This window comes from Parasteatoda tepidariorum, chromosome 8 (genome assembly GCF_982258835.1).
Source record: "Parasteatoda tepidariorum strain Cologne lab strain chromosome 8, Ptep-v5.0, whole genome shotgun sequence".
NCBI classification, from domain to species: domain Eukaryota; kingdom Metazoa; phylum Arthropoda; class Arachnida; order Araneae; family Theridiidae; genus Parasteatoda; species Parasteatoda tepidariorum.
The window spans coordinates 45,530,941-45,555,256 of record NC_141762.1 but is presented as its reverse complement, the minus strand read 5'-3'; the positions used below and the strand labels follow the sequence as shown (position 1 = coordinate 45,555,256).

At 32.0% G+C, this 24,316-nt stretch overlaps 2 protein-coding genes across 2 annotated transcripts; both read right to left on the bottom strand.

Annotated features, from left to right (window-relative positions):
* Nucleotides 1–1,773: 1,773 nt before the first annotated feature.
* On the bottom strand, nucleotides 1,774–4,138 carry LOC122272061 (uncharacterized). The gene is made up of 4 exons (XM_043055078.2): nucleotides 3,660–4,138; nucleotides 3,444–3,560; nucleotides 2,718–3,354; nucleotides 1,774–2,034 (listed from the first exon to the last, which is right to left on the bottom strand). The coding sequence occupies exons 1-4, from the start codon at nucleotides 4,136–4,138 to the stop codon at nucleotides 1,774–1,776; spliced, it is 1,494 nt and encodes a 497-aa protein (XP_042911012.2).
* Nucleotides 4,139–4,368: 230 nt separating this feature from the next.
* Nucleotides 4,369–6,993, bottom strand: LOC147806117 (uncharacterized). Its single transcript, XM_087149543.1, has one exon. The coding sequence runs from the start codon at nucleotides 6,991–6,993 to the stop codon at nucleotides 4,369–4,371; it is 2,625 nt and encodes an 874-aa protein (XP_087005669.1).
* Between the last annotated feature and the right edge of the window lie 17,323 nt (nucleotides 6,994–24,316).

Sequence of the window (24,316 nt, the reverse complement as noted above, 5' to 3'; positions counted from 1 at the left end):
GACCACGAGAACCTCTTACGGTTATCCTGATTGCAAGAGGACTCTAACACATGATCCGTCTATTAATGAGGATATTTCACGTCAGCACTAAGCCTGATGCGGAATTCGAATCAGCCAGTCATCGCTGGGATTCGAACCCAGTTCACCTCATTGGAAGGCGAACGCTTTATCCCTTGAGCCCTCGCGGCTCAAATAGATATCTTTACAAAATATTTTTGATGTGAAGAGAATTAATTTCTTGATCTCTCTGAGGGAATTCTTTTCCTCATTTTTATAATTTTGAAATGTGACCATGTTCAATTTAACCTTTACATAATAAATTAATTTTTCCTAAACGACTTTATTCATTTCTCAAGGATAAATATCCCTACATCCTATCCAAGTTAAGATGCATCTGAAATGGCCATAATACTTCAATTCTACAAAGAAACTACATCCCACAGCTGCCACTACAGGGGCATTGTTGCTTTTCAGAGTTATGCTTTGACAATTTAATGAAAAATTAAGTTTTTCGCGTCTTCTGCCCTGAAAAGTTTGGTTGAGCAACAGCATCCCAACAATTTCTTTACTTAATATTATTATCTCCCTACTGGGACAAGTTCTGTGACCAACACTTTCTTGAGTTATTGAAACTTTCAGTAAATATAGCAATTCAAATTTTCAAAAATTCCAAAATCTAACTTTATTTATTTAGCTTATCTCAAAACAGCATAGTCTCTCCAAAAAAACTTTACTAACTCCTAAAACTTGTAGGTAACTGTATCAACTAACACATGTACAAAACAAATCAATTTAATCGCATTCCATTTTCATGGCAAAAATTACCTAAGTTTCAAGTAATTGCAATGTTAGAAATCACTTTCCTCCTCTTTTTGAGATGGTAATGATAGATTTCTTCTTCTAAATAAGCTAAAATGTAGAGATATTTATAAGAACTCTGTCTGCAATCAAAAGATATAATTACGGAGCAAAAATGGCTGAGACGTTATGCTGTAAAAAACTCATAAAAGGCTTTTTTTTTGCTTCGCAATATCTTTGTAAAAAGTACTGTTAGAAATATAAGAACATAAACTCTATCATTTATTATTTACTCATTTCTTAGGCTCACTTAGTTACGTTTTTAAAATCAAATTTAAGGAGTCTAAAAAACCGACATTTAATGAAGCAGAGGCATTTTTTCAAGCAAGATTTTTTCCCTCTTTTTCCAATAATCATCTTTCAGTTTTAAATTCTCTTTTCTTTTTTTTCAAATCTAATGAACTTTACATTCACATTTCTGATTCCGATATCATTTCTTAAAGATACCTCGCGTTATCAAATAAAATGACAAATCTGATTAAATGAAACAGAAATCACTTATGTTATGACTCGAGATTCTTTTGCTTCTAATTACTTTATTTCACAATACAACACTCAGAATAATAGGACTATTTACAATATATTATTTACATTGTTTGTTGGATGCATAAACTTACATCATAAAGATGAAAATCGTATAGAGTTCTCTTAAACACAACGTATCGTAAGTTCTTTAACTTAATATTATAAACATAAATAGAACATAAAAAATAATTGTCAGTTTCTCAAACGCAAAAGATAATGTTAATACAAAATAAAACAAAGAAAACATGACGGAATTGACAAACTTAATGTGAGTGGCAACATACTCCCACCTTTGTATTGCTGGCACTTTTGCTCTGAAACAATACAAAAAACATAATGCTGTAACACTGCAAGAAATTAAAAGTTATGAATAGTTCACAAGTTCATTCGTTACACTGGTACGATTCGACGTCCATATTGAGTTGTTCTTGCTTCCTCTTGAATATTGGCATTACCAAGTTTAGGTTCTGGAGTTTCCAATTCTTCCAGAATATGTGCAATACTAGACTCATGATCAGGCTTTGTTCTGGTTTCCTGGTAATCTTCATTGATATTGTCAATGGAACTAAGTTCCAAAAGATAAATTCGTTGAATGGGTCTCATGATTTCACCACTGGATACCCTTAATTTAGCCACCCGTTGAACATTATCCTTGCCAGGAAACAGTTCAATTACTCGAGCCAAAGGCCAATTCATTCGGTTTGGATTTTGTGACTCAACTAGAACAATTTCTCCCGGAGTAATAGCCTTTCTCTTTGAAGCTGTCTTATGACTTCTTACCAATTCTCCAAGATATTCCCTATAGCAGTGTTTCCCAAAGTGTGGTACGCGTACCCCCAGGGGTACGGGAACAGTTTAGTGGGGGTACGCGTTCTTATGCGAATTATCTTGCAACAAACGAAAATTTAAATTTTTTTTATTTAAAATCAAAAGCAACCATGAAAATTTGCGATTACGTATTTTTCTTTTGGCTATTTTTGCAGAGTTAACAGTTAATAATTAGAGGTGTCAACAGATTTTGATTTTTAACTTTTGTGCAATTTTTTTATAGTAAAGGTTTGTAATAAATTCTACTTATTTAGATTATTCTTTAAAATATAGTTTTTATCACTCTAACACAGTATTTTTTACAATAATTTGAGAATTTTTTACCGAAAATTTTGTAACAAAAATGAAAAGTAAAATTTTTTTTTAAAAATACATTAATTTTTCTAATAGTGGTACATAGCGTTACGAAAAATTTAGAAAGGGTACGCAAAAGTCGTAAGTTTGGGAAACACTGCCCTATAGAAACGCTTTCGTAAATTTAGTCGTAAGGTGTGAAGGTAACGCACTCGTTTCAATGAATGCTGAGAGTCGATTAAATCTAGGTCAAAAGTTTCACGTTCTTTTGAGTCTTGAATGAAGTGAGCAGGTGTAAGGGGTTTCAATTCGTTGGGGTCGTCTGACAAATATGTTAATGGTCTCGCATTTATAGCCGCCTCACAGTCGTAAAGCAAAGTCAACATTTCTTCGTAGGTGACACAAGCTCTGCTCAAACATTTTCGAAGGAATTCCTTAACGCAGCGAACCATTCGTTCCCAAAAACCACCATACCATGGAGCTGATGGTGGGCTAAACAACCACTTAACTTTCTGTAGAGAACATTCTGTTTGTATGAAATCCCAATCCAAATATTTTAACGCATTTGCTGTACCTACGAAATTCATACTATTGTCTGTATAAAGAGTAGAACATCTTCCTCTCCTTGCCCAAAATCTTCGAAAGGCTTGCATAAATGATTCTGTGGAGAGAGATGAAACTAGCTCCAGGTAGACTGCTCGATATACTGCACACGCGAAAAGCACTATCCACGCCTTGTTTCCACCACGTAAGAAAAGAGTACCAGCTAGATCTGCGCCAGTTATCTGAAATGCTGAAACTCGGTTTACTCTGTCAGGAGGTAAAGGAGCTGGCTCAGTATTAACATTTCTAGAAGGCAGTTTTTCGCATGGTACACATTGTCGCAAAACTGCTCTTACAACTCTCCGTCCTTTGGGAATCCAGAATCTTTCTCTCACTGTGCTAGTGTCGTTAATACACCAGCTTGCAAAGATCTATGAGTATGCAAAATCAGTCTTTCTAGAAGAGGATGGTCTGGTAAAACTATAGGATATGTGAAGTCCTCCGGATCTTGGCTGAGGGTAAGTCTTGTTTGAACTTTCAAAATTTCATTTTCTACGAAGAATTGTATTGCATCCTTGTACTTCTCACGTATGTCAGAAGGTCATTCATACTGTATGATTTTTATAAGAGTGTTTTCTGCCCATTCAATCTCTTCACATGAAATCGCACCGGTCAACTTACAAGAGTTTTTCTTAATGTTGTTACAAAATCTCAGAACATAAGCAGTCATTCTAAGAATCCTTGTGTAACTCGAAAAGTATAAAAATCTCTGTCCAAATTTCTTTTCGTTTTCAGCTGCTAAATTTGTTATCACTGTCTTGCGTCTCTCCAGAAAAGCTTCATCCGGAACGGATATCTCAGACATTGGCCAAGATTCTGCTTCCTCGTATAACCAGCTGGGACCCTCCCACCACTGACTTTGCAATAGATCTGCCCAGTCACAAAAGCGAGTAGCGAAGTCGGCATGATTGACTTCTCCAGCTACATGTTTCCAGTAATCTATATTGGTCAATTCTCTGATTTCTTTCACTCGATTTCCAACGAATGTATTCCATGGCTCCTTTCTCGTAATCCCGCTCAAAACTATCATTGAATCCGTCCAAAAAAGGGTTCTAGAGGAAATGGGCAGAACAGAACGTAGAGTTGCGGCTAAACGAGCTCCGAGGGCGGCTCCAGCAATTCAAGTCTTGGGATTGTTGGTTTTTTCATTGGATTACCAGCTATTAATTTGACTGTCACTTGACGTCGGTATTCACATCGCAAGAAAGCACAAGTAGCATATGCAAAAGAAGATGCATCTGTGAAAATATGCAGTTGACATCATCGTAATTTACAGGCAAACATTCTTCGAGGAATGGTACATTCAGGTATGAGAGCAGCGGTTTTCTCCCACCGTCTGTACTTCTGCTCAAGTTGTGCAGGTAATGCATCCTCCCAACTTAGTTTCTCTCTCCATGCTTCCTGCAAAAGGAATTTGGGCAACAATAGCGCTGGAGCAGTAAAGCCAATTGGATCGTAAATACTGTTGATGATAGAAAAAAGTAAACGTTTCGTAACTGCCTTTTCATTGACCGTAACTAAATTTAACGGCATCTTACATGAAAGTTCATCACTAACTGAATTCCATTTCATGCCAAGAACCATTTCCGTTTCTTGTCCTTCCCCAGAGTTATTGGAAGCCCAGCATCGTAATTCAAACCCACCTTCTTCCATTATTTGGATAGCTTGAGATTTTAAATGTTCCAGTTCATCGACGTTATTAACACTTGTGACTAGGTTGTCCACGTAAAATCCTTCTCTTAAATTATCAATCGTATTATTAAGACTCTCTGTTTGGAATTTCTGCAATCCTAGATGATAATTTATTGTAGCATTTAGAAGAAATGGACTGGAAGAGACACCGAACACCACTCTGCAGTGTCGATAAGTCTTAAATGTTGTGCATTCAGCGTCTTCCCACCACAAGAACCTTAGTACATCTCTGTCTTCGACTCTTAAACGTATCTGCAGAAATGCTTGTTTTTTGTCGGCAACAACTCCTAATGCCCCTGAACGGAATCTCAATAGTAATGGCAGTATCCTATGTATAAGATTCGGTCCCACACTTAAGTATTCATTTAAGGAAGCAAATCCAGGTTTCTTGAAAGATGCGTCGAAAACTGGTCGAACCTTCGTAGTATTGCTGGATGGCTTGATGACTGGTCTATGGGGGAGATAATGACCTGGTTTCGTAATCTGCTCTTTTAGTACAGTTTCTATAATACCTTCTGATTCCCATTGTTGAAATATAGCGTCGTAAGCATCAAAATAATTTTCGTTTAACAAACGCTTAGTTGCTGTGCGAAGTCTGGATTCTGCTATGTCGTATTTATCATAAAGGGCAGGATGTCCAGCCAACCATGGCAAAGATACTTCATATCTCTGATCTTCACTGACTCTTAATGTTTCTCTGAAATGGATCAACGTTTCTTCCTCTAGTTGGATCTTATTTTTTCCTTCAACGGGATTTTCAATGCCTAAAACGTCCAAATCCCATATTTTTTGCAACTCCATATTTTGCAAACTTAATGCAACTAAGTTAACCATTTTCTTTTTTCTTCCTAGACCTAAAATTGTCCAACCTAGTAAGGTTTCTATGGCTGAAACTCCCGATCTTAACACTTCTATTTTTCCAGTCAGAATTCTTACAAGTACATCAGCTCCTAGAAGAACTCTTATAGGGGGCGTATCTTTTCCAACATCTGTTATTTCTATTCCTCGAGAAGCTAGGTCAGCAAGTAAACTTCTATCCTGTATCCTTGGTAGCTCTGAGCAAATTTTTGCTTGGTCAAGAAGAGATATTGAACTCGTATATTTGCGATTTAAACTTTCAACAGTTACCATACATCTCTTATGCTCTGAAGCAGGAGAAGTTCCTCCACCAAACAGTCCTTGAGAAAACACTTCGCTTCCAGAGGGAGAAAGTTTCAATTCTTCAGCCAAACTATTTTCAATATAGGAACGCTGGGATCCATTATCCATTAGTGCACGAACACAGACTTCCTTGTCTCTGTTTCGTAGTCTGATCGTAATTGTTTTGAGATATATTTCACGTTCAGAAGAACGATTCGTAAACAATATTTCTGTTGATTTCTGTTCATCACCTGCTATTTTGTCCTTAGATGAAGAATTAATTCCTTTACGTAGATCCGGGCAAAGTATTGTGTAATGCCTCCGTTTAAAAACTAAGCATCTTACATTACTGTGACATCTTTTTGCCATGTGACCAGATTTGAGGCAAACAAGACAGCATCTCTTTTGTATAACTCGTGATTTTCTGTCCTCATAACTCATTTCTGCTATTTTCTGACAGTCTTGACTTGGATGTGATCGGTCACAGAAAGTACAATTGTTTTTTCCTACTGAGGTGTTGGCGATCAGTGTAGTAGCAGTAGGTTCATCTCTTTGTATCGATTTGTGGTAATCTTTTCGTTTCTCGCCACTTCCCTTATCTCTACCAAACCCTTCACGAGCTAAACTGATCATTTCTTCAGGTTCGACCTCATGTCTCAAAAAACACATTAGTTTTTCGAGGGATCTCTGACTGGTAATGTCATCAGTATTTTCAGAAATTCTACTCCGTTCCCAGGCTTGCATAACATTTTCAGGTAAGCATGACTCTACAAGAGGCTCTAGAAAGTCAGCAAATTTCTCTTTCGTACGTCCCAAACTTTCCAAAGCTCTTAATTTTGTTTCCAGCATATCGTAGAGGGTTGCTAAATCAGGAGAATTCTTTCCGGCAGTAGCATTTTTCATAACAAGAGAAAGGAGATCTCGAACGTATATTTGTACTAAAAGATCTTCTCTGCCAAACCGTAATTTTAATTGTTTAATGGCTCTCGGATAATTATCTGCTGTTATTGGGAAACTGGAAACTAATCTTGCGGCCCTGGATTCGGGTACCATAGATTATAAATATTGGAACTTGTCGATCGCAGATAAATCTTCAGATTCATGAATTTTTGAAAATATACTCCAGAATGTGAGATATTCTTTAGGGTCACCTGAGAATGTCTTCAATTCAAATTTCGGTAGTTTTAGTTTCACGGCATTATCCTCTAAAGAACTTTTGGCGATGGAACCGGGGTCCTTATTTAAAAAAGTTGCGACTTTTGCGTCTAGTTCAAGATAATAATCTCTGTAATTTTCCGCTGCTTCAAAATCAGTTTCGTATTCAGAAACGGTCTCAGGTTTTTCTAAAAGTACTGGGGATATTTCATTTTGAATTTCATTCAAACGAGAAAATTTATCTTGCAATTGTGACCTTAGTGCGTGCAACTGATTAATATCCTTGGCAACAGTTTCCGGTGACGCCAAATATTGCTCCAACTTATTCGACGCAGTCCTAAAAGTTGTTCTTAATGACTTTCTTTTCACTTTAAGAGCATCCATATTCTTAATGTAAATAATATTTAGTCAGTTTATTAACTAAATTCACTTAATAAGCCCTCAGTTTCTACTTATTCTTAATCTCGAATTATTTTTCGTTCTTAAACTTAATTCAAATCAAACATATAAACTGTACATAAAAAAAGACTTCGTAAAAAAGAAATAACAGAAGCAGCCAAAATTCAAAATTATTCGTACCTATTTAATCCTTGACAAAGTAATATCTTGTTCGTAATTTTGCCGTCTTCTATTTCACATCGGAATGCAGAGTACAATGTCTATGTCACGGACGCCACTTTGTTATGACTCGAGATTCTTTTGCTTCTAATTACTTTACTTCACAATACAACACTCAGAATAATAGGACTATTTACAATATATTATTTACATTGTTTGTTGGATGCATAAACTTACATCATAAAGATGAAAATCGTATAGAGTTCTCTTAAGCACAACGTATCGTAAGTTCTTTAACTTAATATTATAAACATAAATAGAACATAAAAAATAATTGTCAGTTTCACAAACGCAAAAGATAATGTTAATACAAAATAAAACAAAGAAAACCTGACAGAATTGACAAACTTAATGTGAGTGGCAACAACTTATATTTCTGAATATGGATCTCATAACTTCGGTAACATTTCCGCAAAAAAAAATAAACTAGTTCTTGGAATAATATAATACAAATACTAATTCTGATATAATTCCGAATTATCGTGCAGATACAATACTGATACACTGTTTTTACCCTGTTGATTACACTGTTTTTTTAATAATTAAAAAATAACAATATATATTTTTGCTCGTAATTAGAATGGTAAGAAAAGTATTTTTTTTTTAAGGGACACCGGTTTCTTATCTGCATCAAAGAGTTAAGGGCTACTCACCATCGTTGGATGAGATAGCCACAAAAATAAGTATTAAACAATAATACATAAATTTCTGTCGTAGTGTGTCGAAATCCAAATGAGTCGGAAAAGCAACTACTGATTAATTCTTGTTTCTTCAAGTTTTTGGATTACCCAAGCAAGCAAGTAGATTTTCAGTAGAAACATTTTACTCTCTATGATCACAATTAAGATTGAAATCAAGAGGCAATGAAAGTTTTAAAACCGCAATTTGGGCTACATATTTCTATGCGAGTCGATTTCAGGTAATATTGTTCAACTTTATATCATATTAGTTAAGAACAGAGCAACTTCAAAATTTGAAACACCTGATTGTATTTGAAAGACGCTTCCACAAAAAGAAATTGAAAAAAATTATATTTAGCACTGTATAATCATAACTCCTAATTCACATCTTTGGAACATGTTCTGTTTTTAAAGCTGGTCGGCTTTTTGGCCCAGAGCAGTACAGGAATTAGTTCGTCAACACAAACATTCCGGGGGTATAAGTGTTTGATTTATTGATTATGAGATGATTAATAATAAAATATCCCTTTCCTTTTTTTATATCTTGTCTGTAAAATTTATTTTCAATCTTTTTCATCGGAGAAAAAATTCTAAAATAACAGTTAAAAAAATGTACTCCATCAAATTCTTTTAATTTAGAACTAACTCAAAAGACTTACTATACACACGGCGAAAAGCATTCTAGTAAAATTACCACACTGTTTAGTAATGCCATTTCTTGTAAAAAAATAAAAATAATTAAATAAACAACGTAATTATGGTTAATCGAATGGAAATGTATGGTATTTAAACTATACATTGGTGAATATTTCTCGTTCGCATGGCAGCATTCTGGTTTTCAAAATTATGGTTCTGAATCTTTCTAAGGGCAACAATTTGCCACAGTGAAAGTCCGTTAAAACGGGAAAGATATAGCCTCATACTTAAATTTATTTATCTTCAATCCTGTGTTTTCTCTTAATTTCTTGAAAGAGGAGAAAAAAAATCAGCAACATTCAATTTATATTCGAATTCAGTGGCTCTATTTTTTACTCTTCTAACAGATGCCATCACCATGACACATTACCACACATTTACTAATAAATACGCAAATTGAAAAAACATTTAACCGAATAAATGGCTTTTATGCCATTCTCTGAGGCCTCATGATGAAATTACCAAATGTTACTAAACTTTACATCACTTACTTTATTCAAACATATGGTTAAAAAACCATTTCTACGGTAAAAAAACACATTTGATTGTTAATTTTCATTACCAAAACGCTCCAGTATAAATAACCGAGAATTTTGTGTTCCCATAAAGACAGAAACAGGATAAATTTTACTATATTCTGCTAGTTTTGATCATACTTTTTTCCTATGCATAATTAATTAATTATGCATTTTTATTTTACATTATAACCATCGTCATTGAACAGTCATCGTCTTCGCCATCTGTTTTCGGCTACAAATGTTCAACTCCGTAGCCTTGTAATTTTGAACCCAAGTCAGAAGACCGGGGAACTCCTAGACCAAGTATTGGGAGAAATGTGAGGACTTTTTGATGGAACTAACTTGCATTCCCGCTCCGTGGAAAGGAAAAACCACGAAAACCTTCTACGGATAACCTGACGACAAGGCGACTCTAATCCACGATCCGTCTACCACTGAGGATATTTTACGTCAGCACAGTAGTCGGTAGCGCAATTCGTATCGACCGGCCATTGCTGGGTTTCGAACCCGGTTTACTTCATTGGAAGGTGAATCTATCCCATGTGCCATCACTATTCATTAATAATGTATTATTAATTCTCTCTCTCTTTCTCTCTCTCATCCTATCTCTCTCTCTATCAATCTATATATCTCCATATCTCTATCTACCTATCTATTTGATTATGCTGAACCCACATCCATATTTAAAAAAAGTAAAAATCACAAATACCGCTTATGCTCAGTCTGACGGCTATAAGGTTCTTAAATATTCCATAAGTCAATAAGATAAGATCGTTTAGTTATAAAAAAAAACTAATTTGAAAAGAATTCGAAAACTTTAGATTACAAGGTTACTATGAAGAAAAATATAGGATCTTTTTGTTCCAAGAAGCAAAGGGGTGAAGTGTTCTAATTGGATATAAAAAGAGCTGCATAATTGCAGAAAGTAACCAAACAAAAAAACGTTTTACTATCGATTTCATTGTTTCTGAAGTATCTGACTTATATAGGGATGATTGCGATGCTATTAAAATCAAAGCACAGCGCCCACTGAAAACAGAAATCAAAAAGATTTGGAAAATGGCCCAATAGTTTAAAATTTAGTACCCAATTAATAGTATCTGAAATCACCCTGTTCTTTGGTAATAGTTCTGGACTTAAATGTTATGTCTTTATGCTACTTTTAAAAGTACCCTTTTTCTTATTCTTTAACTGTATGTTTTATTTATTTATTTTTTTAAGAAAAAGAAATTGTAAGGAAATTTATCAAATGCTATCAAGATCTAATATTGATAGCATTTAATAAATTCCCTTATGACTTATGGAGAGAAATAAATATTCCAAAAACTCTGCTGAATCTACTAATGTACTAATAAACTGAAATTCTTTTTATAAAATTTGTTGATATTTTGTTCTTAAATATTTGTAAATCAATTTTTGAAAAATACTCTCATATAATATAGGATAAAGACCGGATCCTTAATCTTTCATTTTCAAGAAATTGCTTGAAATAAATTATCCTCGTATAACAAATTAGCCACTAAGTTCACAATAAATATTAAAAAATGTTTTTAAAAAAATTAATTATTATTTGGAAGTACGCTTGCATTCTGTTTTATGGATCATGGCCAGATAATGCCGGTACGTACTGAAGTAATTAAATACTATTAGTTGTTTTGTTTAATCTGAATTGTTTGTTTAAAACATAAAATTAATAAGATGACCTTTCTGCGCAGAGAAGCATACTGAGGTTTTAAAATCAAGAATCATAAGTAATTTTTAATTTAATGCGTTAGATACTTTTAGTAAATTAAGCCGGCTGATCATGTTTAAGAACATAAGGCTCCACGTATCCATCTTTGCCTTGTATCAAGCTTTCCTGGTGTTTTAACTTGGCCTAACCTGTAGTTAATATTTTTTTATTTGCCCAAATTCCCTGGACTGACAATGTTTAGCATTAACCGACACTACTATTTAAAAGAAAATAGGATTTAAAACGTTATAAGCATAAAAGACTTTTTTAAATTGGTAAAAACGATGCAAAGGAAGTATTATCAGATGTAGAACTTGACAAAAAAAATAATCAGGCAATTAAAAACTGCAGTTAGAAATCTGTGGTGAAAAAATCAAAACTCTTCTATTCAAATTCTTCAAAACATTAGGTTTGCCAAACTAATCGAAAAATTATTCAACACTGTCTTTTATTCCTCTCTGACTAACATGGCAGTTTGCAAATAGTTTTAGCGATTTCTTATAAACGTAGAATTTGATAAATGCAGAATGTTATTAACTGAACACTAGTTTAGTCGCAACTCCCGGGATTTCAAATTAGTAAAAAGTGCCAAAAAGTACCTTAACCCCTTCTCTGTTTGCTTTGCATCTCATACGTTTGTTTTTTTTGTGCCCCGTATGGTCGGCGACTCCTGCTATGCGACGAAGAGAAAAATTGCATTATTGAAATTGAATTTGTCGCTATTTAAACGTCTCTATAAATCCCTTGATTATTTTTGTATTTCTGAACATCGTTAAGAGATGGCGCAACCAGGCCTACTTTCTTCACAATTTTCTCAGTGAGATTTCCCGCCTTGAATTGAAATCAAAATAGTTTTGTACTTTCTGTAATTTTCCTAAATTTAAATAAGCAAAAATATAATCTGTATTAAATATCAGTTTGATGATAAATGTGATTTTAACGCTCTGATGCCCAAGATAGATTGTAAAGCTGTTTTAACGATAAGGTTAGAAAATTAATTTCCAAAATATCTTTTACCTAATTTGAATAATTATTTTATGCAGATATTTATCTCAAACACCTTAAATCAATAGAGTTAATAAATATGTTATCATAGTGTATTTTTTTAAGACAAAACCTGGATGCATTTCAGTGAAAACTGGAGATAAGTGAACGGGACATTGCATATTTCACCACCAATAGGTAAAACAAAAAAAACTACTTGCTGACTAAAATATTTTGCATTTTCGAATTTAAGATAGAACGTCTATTAATATTCAACAATAAAGAAAAATAATTTTTTTTGGATCGGAAGTTCAAATAAAAAAAATTCGACGGAAAATGTCCGGTTTTGTTTTTTTGTTTAAACTGTTTATTGTATCCATTTGCTTCGGCATTAACACTTTCACCACATCATTATAAGCAAGTTAAAATATTCACATTATGAAGTACGTACAATATATTTGCTAATTGAATCGTCGATATTACAGGAAAAACATTAGTTATATAAATAGTAGGGAAAAAATACTTTATTTCATCTCTGTTTTTCAATTAAAATCTAAAGCATCAGAAAAAATTCTCTTGTCATGCAAGCGAGAGATTCTTTTGTTAGATGAACGTATTAACCCTAGAGTATTTCTACTCAATAAATTTTTTAAAAAAATATGTATTAATTTATTCAAAAACTGCGTGCTTTATTTGTTATCTCTTTGAAACATTACTTTGAAAAACTATTCAATTTCATTAAAATCTATTCATTTTACGTTGCTAATTGAAAAGTGCCTGCCAAGATGATAATTTAATTACACATAACCTTCATTAAAAGAATAATTATTCGCTTTAATTATCTTTTTAACGTTCTTTTAAGGGTGTTTTTATCTACGCTATATACCGTCGAATTCATTGAATGTGATAAGTACGAGATATTGCCGTTAAAATTGTTTCTAAAGATGAAAACATATTTTAATTATATTTCAAGAAATTATCTTGAGGCCTATTAAGGAAATGCGAATTTCCCCTGGCAATGTATAGAACTTAATCAAGTTATCTCGGAAAGACTGCTTTACGATGTTTTTTATGCAATTTTATAAAGAGTTTTCTCAATTAGTAAATGTAGTTATCCTTTTAGCTCATTTTACGGGAAAAGTTCCTTAAAAATAATTAGTTACCGCGACACAAAGCGATAGTATTCATTGCATAACTATTAAAAATATTCCTATTCTATATAACATGCAATTTTTTTACAATTTATTTAGATACTTTATATTGATATAATTTATTACTTAGTTTACGATACTAAGCTTTAAAATTTATCTTATTTTCTTGAAAAGACTGCATCCCAACGCTCCGTTTTTTTATATGATTTCATTAAAAGGTTAAGGATTTATTTAGCTTAAGGAAATTGCGTAAAAACAATTAGTTATCACCGAACAAAGTAATAGTACTCATAGCATAACTATTAAAACTATTCTAATTCTATATGAAAAGGAATTTTTTTACCAATTCGTTTGCATACTTCATACTGATATAATTTATAACTTAATTTACGGTGTTAAGTTATTAAATTAATCAAGTTATCTGAAAAAGACTGCATTACAATTACTAATTTCAGAGGAAAAGTGCGAAAAAAATACTAGCCACCACGATACAAAGTGATGGTATTCATTGCAGAACTATTAAAGCTAATTCGAACTTTATATAATTCCTGAATTTTTTGATTAATATGTTTGGATACTTCATATTGATATAATATATATCTTAATTTAGGATATTAAGTTAGTAAATTAATTGAGTTATCAAGAAAAAAAACTGCATTACAGAATTCTGTTTTCTTATAATTTCTTAAAAATGTTAATAATTATTTTATCTCATTTCACATAGAAGGCGTGTAAACATGATTCGTTATTACGCTATTTCGAATACCAATGTTGCAACGAATGTCAATATTGTAACGAATGTCAATGTCGTAACGAGTAACATTTAATATATATTAGGTATATATCATGTCATCAATATAGTTTACTTGGCACTAGGTGTTGGATTTAACTTAAGAATTTATATTACCTTACACATTGAAATTCAAATTGTTGTTGATTTTTTTGTCATTCTCATTAATAATTATTATGAAAATTATTTTAGAAATATACTACTCTTTAAATGTATTTTAAAAATTAAAAGCTATTTAAAATTTGAAGATAACTACTTAAAGGAAGGAGGATTTGCGACCTAATGCGAAATAGTAAATTTAAGATAATTAAGATAAAGATAAAGTTAAAGATAATTAAATGCTGTCTAAATTATCCAAAAAATTGAAGCACTTACTTTACCACTGAAATATTGCAATTTGGTAAAAGTTTCTAAACAAATTGTAATTAATAGTACAAAAAAATAAATATGTATGTAAGCATTCTAATACATTGTAACTAAAATATATGTGTGGGCATATAAATAATGAAAACTAAATATAATTTTGACATAAGAAAATCAACATAAATTTTCTTTTGAAATGTATGTTTAATACTCAAAAGAATCAACCATGCAATATATAAACCACAAAGATATAATTAGTATTAAAAATCAATACATAACATGATAAACTTGCTTTCATTTTTAAAACGCAAAGAAAACTGCTCATAAAATATTCAAAAAGATATTTATCTGCATTTTAAGATTAACTAAATTGTTTAAAAAAAATATGCGGATAAAAAGAAGTTTGTTCAAGATTTTAGATTCGCAATCTTTATATAAATAAACCATTTATTAAATCTTTGTAAATATTTTTTTTCTCTAATATGTTTCAGTTAAAAAATTTAATGAAACAAAAAATAACAATAAAAGACGAGCACTCTTTTTTTTTAATTATGTGTCGTAAATGTATACATATGAAATTTTTTAAGCTCTTTTTTTCTGGCTTTAGCTTAATTTGGCTTGGGAAACATTTTTTTCCTAAATGTTTTATTTAAATTATTTTTCTAATCCAATTAAGGCTAATTAAATATTTCGGGATCATTTAACTTTTTCTACATATATTTTCTTTTTAATATATCTTTTAACCGTACCTTAAGTTAAGAGAAATTTCTAAAAATAAAAATTGCTTTTAATGAATTTTATGTAATGATTAAAAGACTAATATTGTTTAAATATTTGAAAAAAAAAACTTTAAATCATTACCTTAATACATTTCGTTTTTAGAAAAAAATAATAAAAATGCGTGTGTAGACATTTTAGAACGTATAAACAATAACATAGTTTAAATTTTACATGGTGCTAAACTAAACTAAACTCAGCGGCGTGACAGCCCATAGAGGGCCAAGGCCTACTGTGCCCATCTCAGTTTTCTTGACCTTTGGGCTCTGGGGTGCAGGAGGAGATGTTCCGGTTAGGTGGTCAGCCGAACGCGAAACCCCCAGTGTTTAGTTTCCAAGCATGCTTGGTACTCCTTTATCGACCCACTGAAGGGATGAAAGGCTGAGTCAACCTTGCCCGGCCCGAGAATCGAACAACCAGGGACCTGTGGCACGACAGTGCGAAGCGCTTCCGCTCAGCCGCCGGGATTTACATGGTGCTAAGCAACATTAATATGGTGCTGATTTGAACTATATCTTTGAATTTCTGAGATATAATTAAATGATATTAGGCTTCAAATTCAACGAAAAAAAATTTCAATGTAACTTTTTTACTTAACCTTATTATGATACCTTATTATAATAATATCACAATCTATGCCTCAATCTTTACAAGGTTCTAAGTTAAAATACATTTTTGTACGTCTTAAACTTGTTTTAGCGATACTCTCGTTCAATTTGAAAGAAGACATACCTCATTTTATTACCCTATTAAGTTTGCTCAAATTTGCACCTTATTATTGTTAAACATGGAACCAATTTTTCTGGTAGTATACTTAGTAATTTTTTTTTCTACTACTCATATTATTATTTTATTGTTTTTTTTTTGCCTAATCATTCCCTGCCAAGACACCTTATTTTATTGATGTGAAAAGTGCCCTTATGAAAACAGTATAATTCTTCTGTACTTAATCCAATTGAAATTTTTTTAATGTAGCTACCACTATAGTTTTTATGAAATTCCCATGATTTAAGATGAAAATAAATATTTTTTTAAAGTTATTAATGTATTGTGATAGACGTGAATTTTTTTTCCTTCAAAATAAATACTGAGATTTAAACATTTGAGTTACCAGTGAACTTCTCGAAATAAAACCTGTTCCCGAAATAGTAGCTTTGACGACTAATAGATTAATCCAGAGAAAGATTTATAACTAACAACATTGCCATAACATATGGTTCATCTAAAATGTTTTTTAGCTAAAAATGCTGCAATGAAGAACTTAATCTGCCATGAATTTTTTTTAAATTGTTGAACTTGGCTTGTTTATGAAATGCTGGTGTGGTATTAAAATCTGATTATTGCCCTTTTTAATATATGTACTGAATCGTAATTAAGCTCTAACTGTTTAGCTGTGTAACAATGGAAATATTTCACGTAAGTTATGCAGAGTGATGCAAAAACATATTACTGTCAAAACTATAAGTAGAGTGAGTTTTGTGTCAACGTGACCTTTTATGTTGGGTAAAGAGTAGCGATGACAAGTGTGCAGTCTTATAATACAGTATGTCCTAAAAAAACGCAACACAAAGAAGCAAAACATGGACAAAAGAAGAAAAGGAATGTTAGTTGAACACAAATTGCAAGCAATGTTGAATTCTTGTTTGCTGTCAATTGAAAAATTAAGCAAGTTTACCAAGATTATCGAAAACATGAATCAACATTTTTGATCTCCTATTAAATTTTCAAACTGAGTTCGGCGTTAGGTATCTAGCAATTTTCGAATCCAAGCTTATAATTACTTAAAAATTACTCACCAGTTTTCTTAGTAAAGAATTAAAAAATAAAATTAATAATCTTCAAATCGAATGTTTAATGTTTTTAACAAAGCTTCTTACTAAATATAACCAACAAACTAAAATAACTTAGTAACCTTCCAACACTCTGATCAGTTTAAAATTTACTTAAAAAATTAATCAAACTCAAAGAGAGTCTTACAGAATTTGAGTGGTTAAGTATTTGCCAAAAGAAAAATATATCTTAAGGAAGTAACGATTTAAAGACCTTTAATCATTTACCAACTATCTTTCATCTGAGGCATATTTTAACAAACTTACTCTAGCGAAAATGTTAATTTGTTTAGCAACGAACAAACAATTAATAAAAATCAACACCTGCGGGTGCTTTACAAAAAAAAGCGAAACATATTAATTTAAAAAATATCTCCCCGCGGAACCATTTTTCATATTCAAGGAGTAAATAAAGATATTTTTCGTTGAGAACATGAAAAAAAGTAATTCTAAATTCTATTGCAAGAATACAGCCATTAGTAAAGGTTAAGTCAACGTTTATTAATCATTCGGATCTTCTGTTAAGGAAAATGAAGATAGCATGAATGGCTTGTCGTGAGGCATTTTTCTACTGGGAACAGTTGATTAAACATGTCGCCGCTAAGAGGCGCTATTTGTTAAGTCTTGTTGCCACGTTCTGTGTAATTAGGCCTAATTATGAAGGAATTCTACATGTAAAGAAATGCTTCGCAAATTGTTATCCATGGTCCATAAAATGGAATGCAGCATTTTGGAATGTGTTTGATGAATGGCTTTATTCATAAATTTAATTTTGTAGAACTGTTAAATATATTTAAAGACACGAAAAAAGTTAAGCTTTCTACAATGTATTAAGCATCATAACAGTCTCACATTAATTAGCTTTAAGATTTAGTAATGGAATATTTACTAGGGTTTTAGCATGCTTTATTAATATTTAGTTTAATGATGCTAATGTTCGTAATTATTTTCAGTTAAGTTAAATTTTTCTCTATTAGATAATATTTTAACAGAATAGAATTGTATTATTTTTTTATTATTATTATTACTGTTTACAGGAAAGGAACAAATAGACAAGAATTATTATGGTTACCTAAGATTACATGGGCCATAAAAGTCATTTCATTTTATTCACACAAAAAATTTTAGTTATTCGCCTATGTGTATTTTATTACACTACGCAATTTCCAAATTTATCTAGATGAAATTTCATTTAGGCTAAATTTTATTTCCTTTCTTACAAAGTCTGGAAATTATAAAAAACATGGTTTATAATTACATTGTATGAAAGTTACTTTTATGAAACTAACTTGTTTTTATATTTTTAAAAATGAATATTTTTAAAAAATAAAGTAAGCTTATTACTTTAACTAGTGAATTAAAAAACCTTTTTTAATTGTATATTTCCTAGATGTTTAATTTTATTTAACTCTAAAGTTTTTATATAATCTTTGAATCCATTTCTTAATAAAAATAGCCGTTTAATCTATCATATAGACCCAAACGAGCTGAAATCAATTTCTCGAAACGTATATTCTTAGCCGTAAGGTGACGTCTTTTGAGTTTTAATTTTCACCAAAATAGGAAGAACTCGAAAATACGTCATCACTTTATTTTTTTTCTTTTTGGGGGGGGGGCTTTTTTTACCAAATAATAAATATGCTTCTGTACTGGAAGCGAATATTTTACTGACACTTTTTATCAAATTTTAAACCTAAAACATTAGGAGTTAAAATTTAGTCTGGAAGGAAAAATTTTCTGCTGTTCAGTTCACAGAATTACTCAATTTTGTCGAAAGAATAGTACGTTTAGAATTTTTTACAAAATAATTTTCTCTTTAATACAAAAATTGATCATAACTTTTACATGAAGAAAATTATTTTAAAATATGAATGCGTTCTTATGGAATAAACTATTGTGAATCCATGCTACGAAACATTGCAATTTCACTTATACATGGTGTCTAAAAGAGACTGATAATTTTGAAAAATCAAGCTACGAAAAACAGAAAATGATCGAAATGTTTAGTTTTGTGCGTTTCGTGCAGAAAAAAATAGCTTTATCCTCACTAAGTGCTACAATTACTTACGAAGCTTCTCAAAATATGACACAATTGATTTGAAAAACTGCAAAACAATGTTTTCCAGCAAGTTAAGCAATTCCAGCGGAAATATTTTCAAGGGCTTATGTTATTTATACCCTATACGGACTATAGGTTCCAGTCCATGTCATAAAAAATCCGCCCACACTATAATGGAGCTACCGACAGCTTGCACAATGCGTTGTTGATGACTTGAAACTAGAGCACACTTAAACGCTTTAATCATCTCTAACAAGCTGAAATCGAGACTCATCTGACCAGGCTGCGGTTTTCTAGTTGTCTAGAGTCCAATGAATATGATCACGAGCTCGGAAGAAGGGTTGGACGTGACGTCGTGCTGTTAATCGAGTCAGTCTTCTGCGACTATATCACATTATAGACAAATCTCGTCGCACTGTCCTAGCTGACGCGTCTTTTTCACGTCCCGTGTATTGCCGTTACTTCAAGCAATGTTACTAGTCTGTTATCACTGACAATTCTACGCACACATCAGAGGTCTCACTCATTAAGTGCAGGTGGTTCGCACTACGTTGTATATGGTGAGGAGTTATTAGTGAGGAGTTAAATTAGGTATTCTTGGCACACTTTTCATACTGTAGAGCTAGAAATGTTGAATTATCGTGCAGTTTCCAAAATAGAATACTCCATGAGTCTAGCTTTAACAACCATCCCATGTTAAAAGTGTTAATTCTCGTATTACGGTCATAATAACATCAGAAGCATTCTTAGATCAATAATAATCATTAACTACTCATATGTACTTTTTGTACCAGATACTATAGTGATCTGTATATTTGCATAATTGCAATCTCATGACTTTCATCACTGATGTATATATCTTACACGATACTCAAGTTAAGCACTGCTGAGGTTCATGAGAAAATAGTACATCACGTATAGTTTGTCTAAAGTAAGAACTCCCCTAGCTATTCGTCTGGATCCGTGGCTCTGACTATGATAACCAGGTAAAACCATTTTAAGTAAGGGTGTAGGGTCATTGTTTTGGACAGGTTTTGGCTCGGTTCGGCGAGAGAAAGAGAATCTTTTTCGTCAGTCTATTGTGTTAGCCCTTGCAGGAAGAGAAGCTACCCTCCCTGAAATGTGCTAATCTTGTTTCCATAGCAGCAGACGGCCTCAGACTTTGCGACGGGGGGAGTTCTTACCGTAGGCAAACTACAATGAAGCATTGGAACGAGTTTTCAATCTTACCTCACTCGACAGAGAAGGAAATAATCTTATTATGCCCAATAGGCTGAAATTTCCTGAACTCATATTTAAGGTGGTTTGTGTGATTTAATACCTGACGGATGGATTCTAAATTATTGCTAAAACTAATAAATGACATTGAAAAATGTAGCGGACATCTCTTAATAGTTAAAATTAAAATCAGAAATATTTCTATCCATTCAACTGTTGAAAGAGAAAAAAATTTCATTATTATCTATATACAGTGGTGGCCAAAAGTGTGGACACTTTGCGAAAGTTTCATGTTTTTCAACTTTGTGTGCTTGTAGAATATATTAATTTTCACTTAAATACAAAAGTTTATATATCAAATTGAAGGTAATTTAATGTGAAATTTAATAACAAAAACAGAATTAAAATATCTGTATTACAAAAAAAGTTATGCCTATTTTAGTAGAACAAACAAACATTAAACGTTTTGAATAAAGACGTGTTTTGTAATAAAAGCGTACTAGCCAATCACAAGCACAGTTCTTAGGACCAATCAAATGTCTGTAACTATAGTTTAGGTTATTTGGATGGCAAAAGAGTTATTGTTGTGGAAATATTTTGCGGAATGATACATACTAGTACAATTAAATAGAGTATTGCTGTTTTTTAATTTTAAAGTCCTTTCTTTTAATTAAACTAATTTTAAGCAATGTCATCAGCAAGAAGAACTAATTGGACATCTACAAAAAGAAGCCGAATTGTCATATTGAGAGAAAATGGCCTCTCTTATGCTGAAATTGCAAGACAAGTTAGTGGTTCAGTGACTTGTTCTGGTGTACGAAAGTTCTGTTTACGTTATGAAAAAACGAAATCAGTGCAAAATGAAGCCAAATCAGGCCGTAAAAAAATGCACAAGTGCTACCGCCGATAGAAAAATTAAACGGCTATGCCTTCAAGATAGAAAAACTTCATCAGATGCCATTAGACGTGAAATGAATGCAGCGGGTATTGCAGTAAGTTCAAGAACAATAAGAAGAGGGTTATCTGGATTTGGACTACAAGCTAGAATTCCAAGGTAAAAACCATATTTAAATCAAAAGCAAAGCGAAAAACGAGTTAAGTGGGCAAAAGAACACATTAAATGGTCAGAAAATCAATGGAAGCAAGTAATCTGGAGCGATGAGAGTAAAATATCGCTCTTTGGTAGTGATGATAGAAAATACGTGAGTCGTAGAGTAGGTGAAGCACTTCATCCTGATTGCATTGAAGCAACTACAAAAAACCAAACAAATGTTATGATTTGGGCATGTATGTTTGCAGATGGTGTGGGCCGAATTCAAGTGATTCTTGGCATCCTGAATGCCAAAAAATACATCGAAACTGTCCTGAAACCAAAATTGATACCTTCCATCCGGGATCTCTTCCCCAACAACGAACCATTTATTTTTCAGCAGGATTCAGCTCCATGCCACACAGCAAAAGTATGCAAAGCATGGTTTCAAAATAAAGGTATAGATATATTACCATGGCCAAGAAACAGTCCTGATCTCAATCCAATTGAAAATTTGTGGCGACGTTTGAAAATTCTTGCACGAAAAAAATGTCCATCCAATAAAAGACAACTTATTGAAGCTATAATTGATTCTTGGCACCATGTGATTACGAAAGATGAACTTCAAACAGTCGTTCACTCAATGAAAAGAAGCTGGGAAGCTGTCTTAAAAAATAAGGGTTATCCTACTAAGTAATGATTGTGTAAGTATCACTTTAAAAAAATGCAAATCTAAGATAGATCTTACTATTAGTTGCATAACTTTTTTGTAATACAGATATTGTAATATTGCATTCATTATTAAATTTTACATTAAATTACCTTCAATTTGATATATAAACTTTTGTATTTAAGTGAAAATTAACATATTCTACAAGCACACAAAGTTGAAAAACATAAAACTTTCAAAAAGTGTCCACACTTTTGGCCACCACTGTATATATTTCTCTTACACGGCGATGAAAAAAAAGCCTCATTACAACTCCCCGAATGGCAACGCTAGAAAATAGACCAATAATTACCGCTAAAAATGTCACATGCCAAATCTAGCTAAGATGGCTCAACATATAGCGCTTTTAAAAACAGAAACTGAAATAACCAGGGAGAGCATAAGCTAGGCAGAAGTCTTTGTCGATAGATCTCTATTTTGGTTTTTTGTCGAAAGCGTTTTTTTTTTCACGAATTTATGTATTACGAATTTATTTGACAATTTTTGATTTATATCACGAATTTATTTGTTTTACTAGAATTTATTTGTTTATGCAGGTTTTTCCATTGCAATTCACTTATTTAAATTTTTAATAGACTTAATTATAGCCGAAATTTTAATCTTTTTAAAGAGATATCAGTTTTAGAAATTTTATCTTAAGATTTTATACTATAGCACATTTCTAATAGATTTAACGAATTACATGTCATTTATTTGAATTCAAATATATTTTAAGGACTCAGTACTAACTAAAAAGATGTAATTTTTTTTAGAAAAAAAAGTTGTTATATGGATTTGAATGATTGTTTTGAATTCTTAGAATTTTGTGCATTTGCAATGTACCTAAGTTAATAGCGAGCGAAGCAAACCATATAACATTGCGTAGCAATTTTCGGGGGTTGGCGAGCGTTAGCGAGCAGGGGCGCAGCCCACTAGTATTGTTTAAAACTGGAAGTGTTAAGATGGCTGGAGGGCTCTAAGAATTACACTTTGGTCTTGATTATCATTAAAATTTATTTGTTGTACAAAGACAGTTAGAAAGGTGACCAAGCTGCAAGCCGAGGCTATTTTTCGAGTTTAAAAGTAGTTTTGAAAAAATACTATTTATTAAAAATACAAAAGTGAGTTCAAATAATATCCTCTTTTTCTTTCTTATTTGCCAATTAACTATCTCCAAATCAGCAAACTTTTACATTTTTTTAATAATTTTTTTGTGATTTTTAGCGTTAGCGATTAAAAACGACTATTTGTCAAAAATACTAAAGTGAGTTTAAAAATACATCTACTTTGTCTTCTCTGTTTGGCAATTAACTATCTCCAAAAGGACAAACTTTTCTCCCTCTTTTTATCCCCAATTGCGGTTCAATCTCAGAATCATTTCTAACAAAGCGAAAACTTCAGGAAATAATTTCTTCAAATCAATTACCCCTTACAAAATATCTGAAAATATACTTCTATCTGACATCACCTTGGGATCTTAAAAAATACACTCAAGGGCATAAATTTAATCCTTTAAAAGTAACTCTCTCTCTCTCTCTTTTTTTAAGGCGATTTTCTTTAGGTATTGTTATTTTATTCTATAAGTTTTCTTTTCCAGTCTTTCTTAGATTTACTTTTCTTTGTGAAATCTTAACTTAAAATGAAAATTGGTTAAAAATTTGTGCTTTTTATTTAAAAGCATTCCAAAAAATAAAAGAATATTTTTTAAGCGTAATTGTTTTTGAAATTTTAGTTAAGGGATGTTTTGAGAATAAATTAACAATGCATTGGGTAACGAAATACTGATTCTGCGCTGTTAGAAATTTCTCGAAAAAAAAGGTTAAATAACAATTCATTTAATTGTTATTTTACCATGTTCAAACAAAACAGCTAAATAACCATAACTAAGATAATTTTTAAACTATTAACTGTGAAGAAATCTGTTTCTCAGCTGCTTTCAATATTAATACAGTTAAACAACCAGAATTTTACTGCACCAACTAGAAACACCTAATGAGGCCACTTAGCTCCTTGCAGCTGGGTACATATCACAACCAAGAAAACTAACTTGTCAATCTTATGACCGAG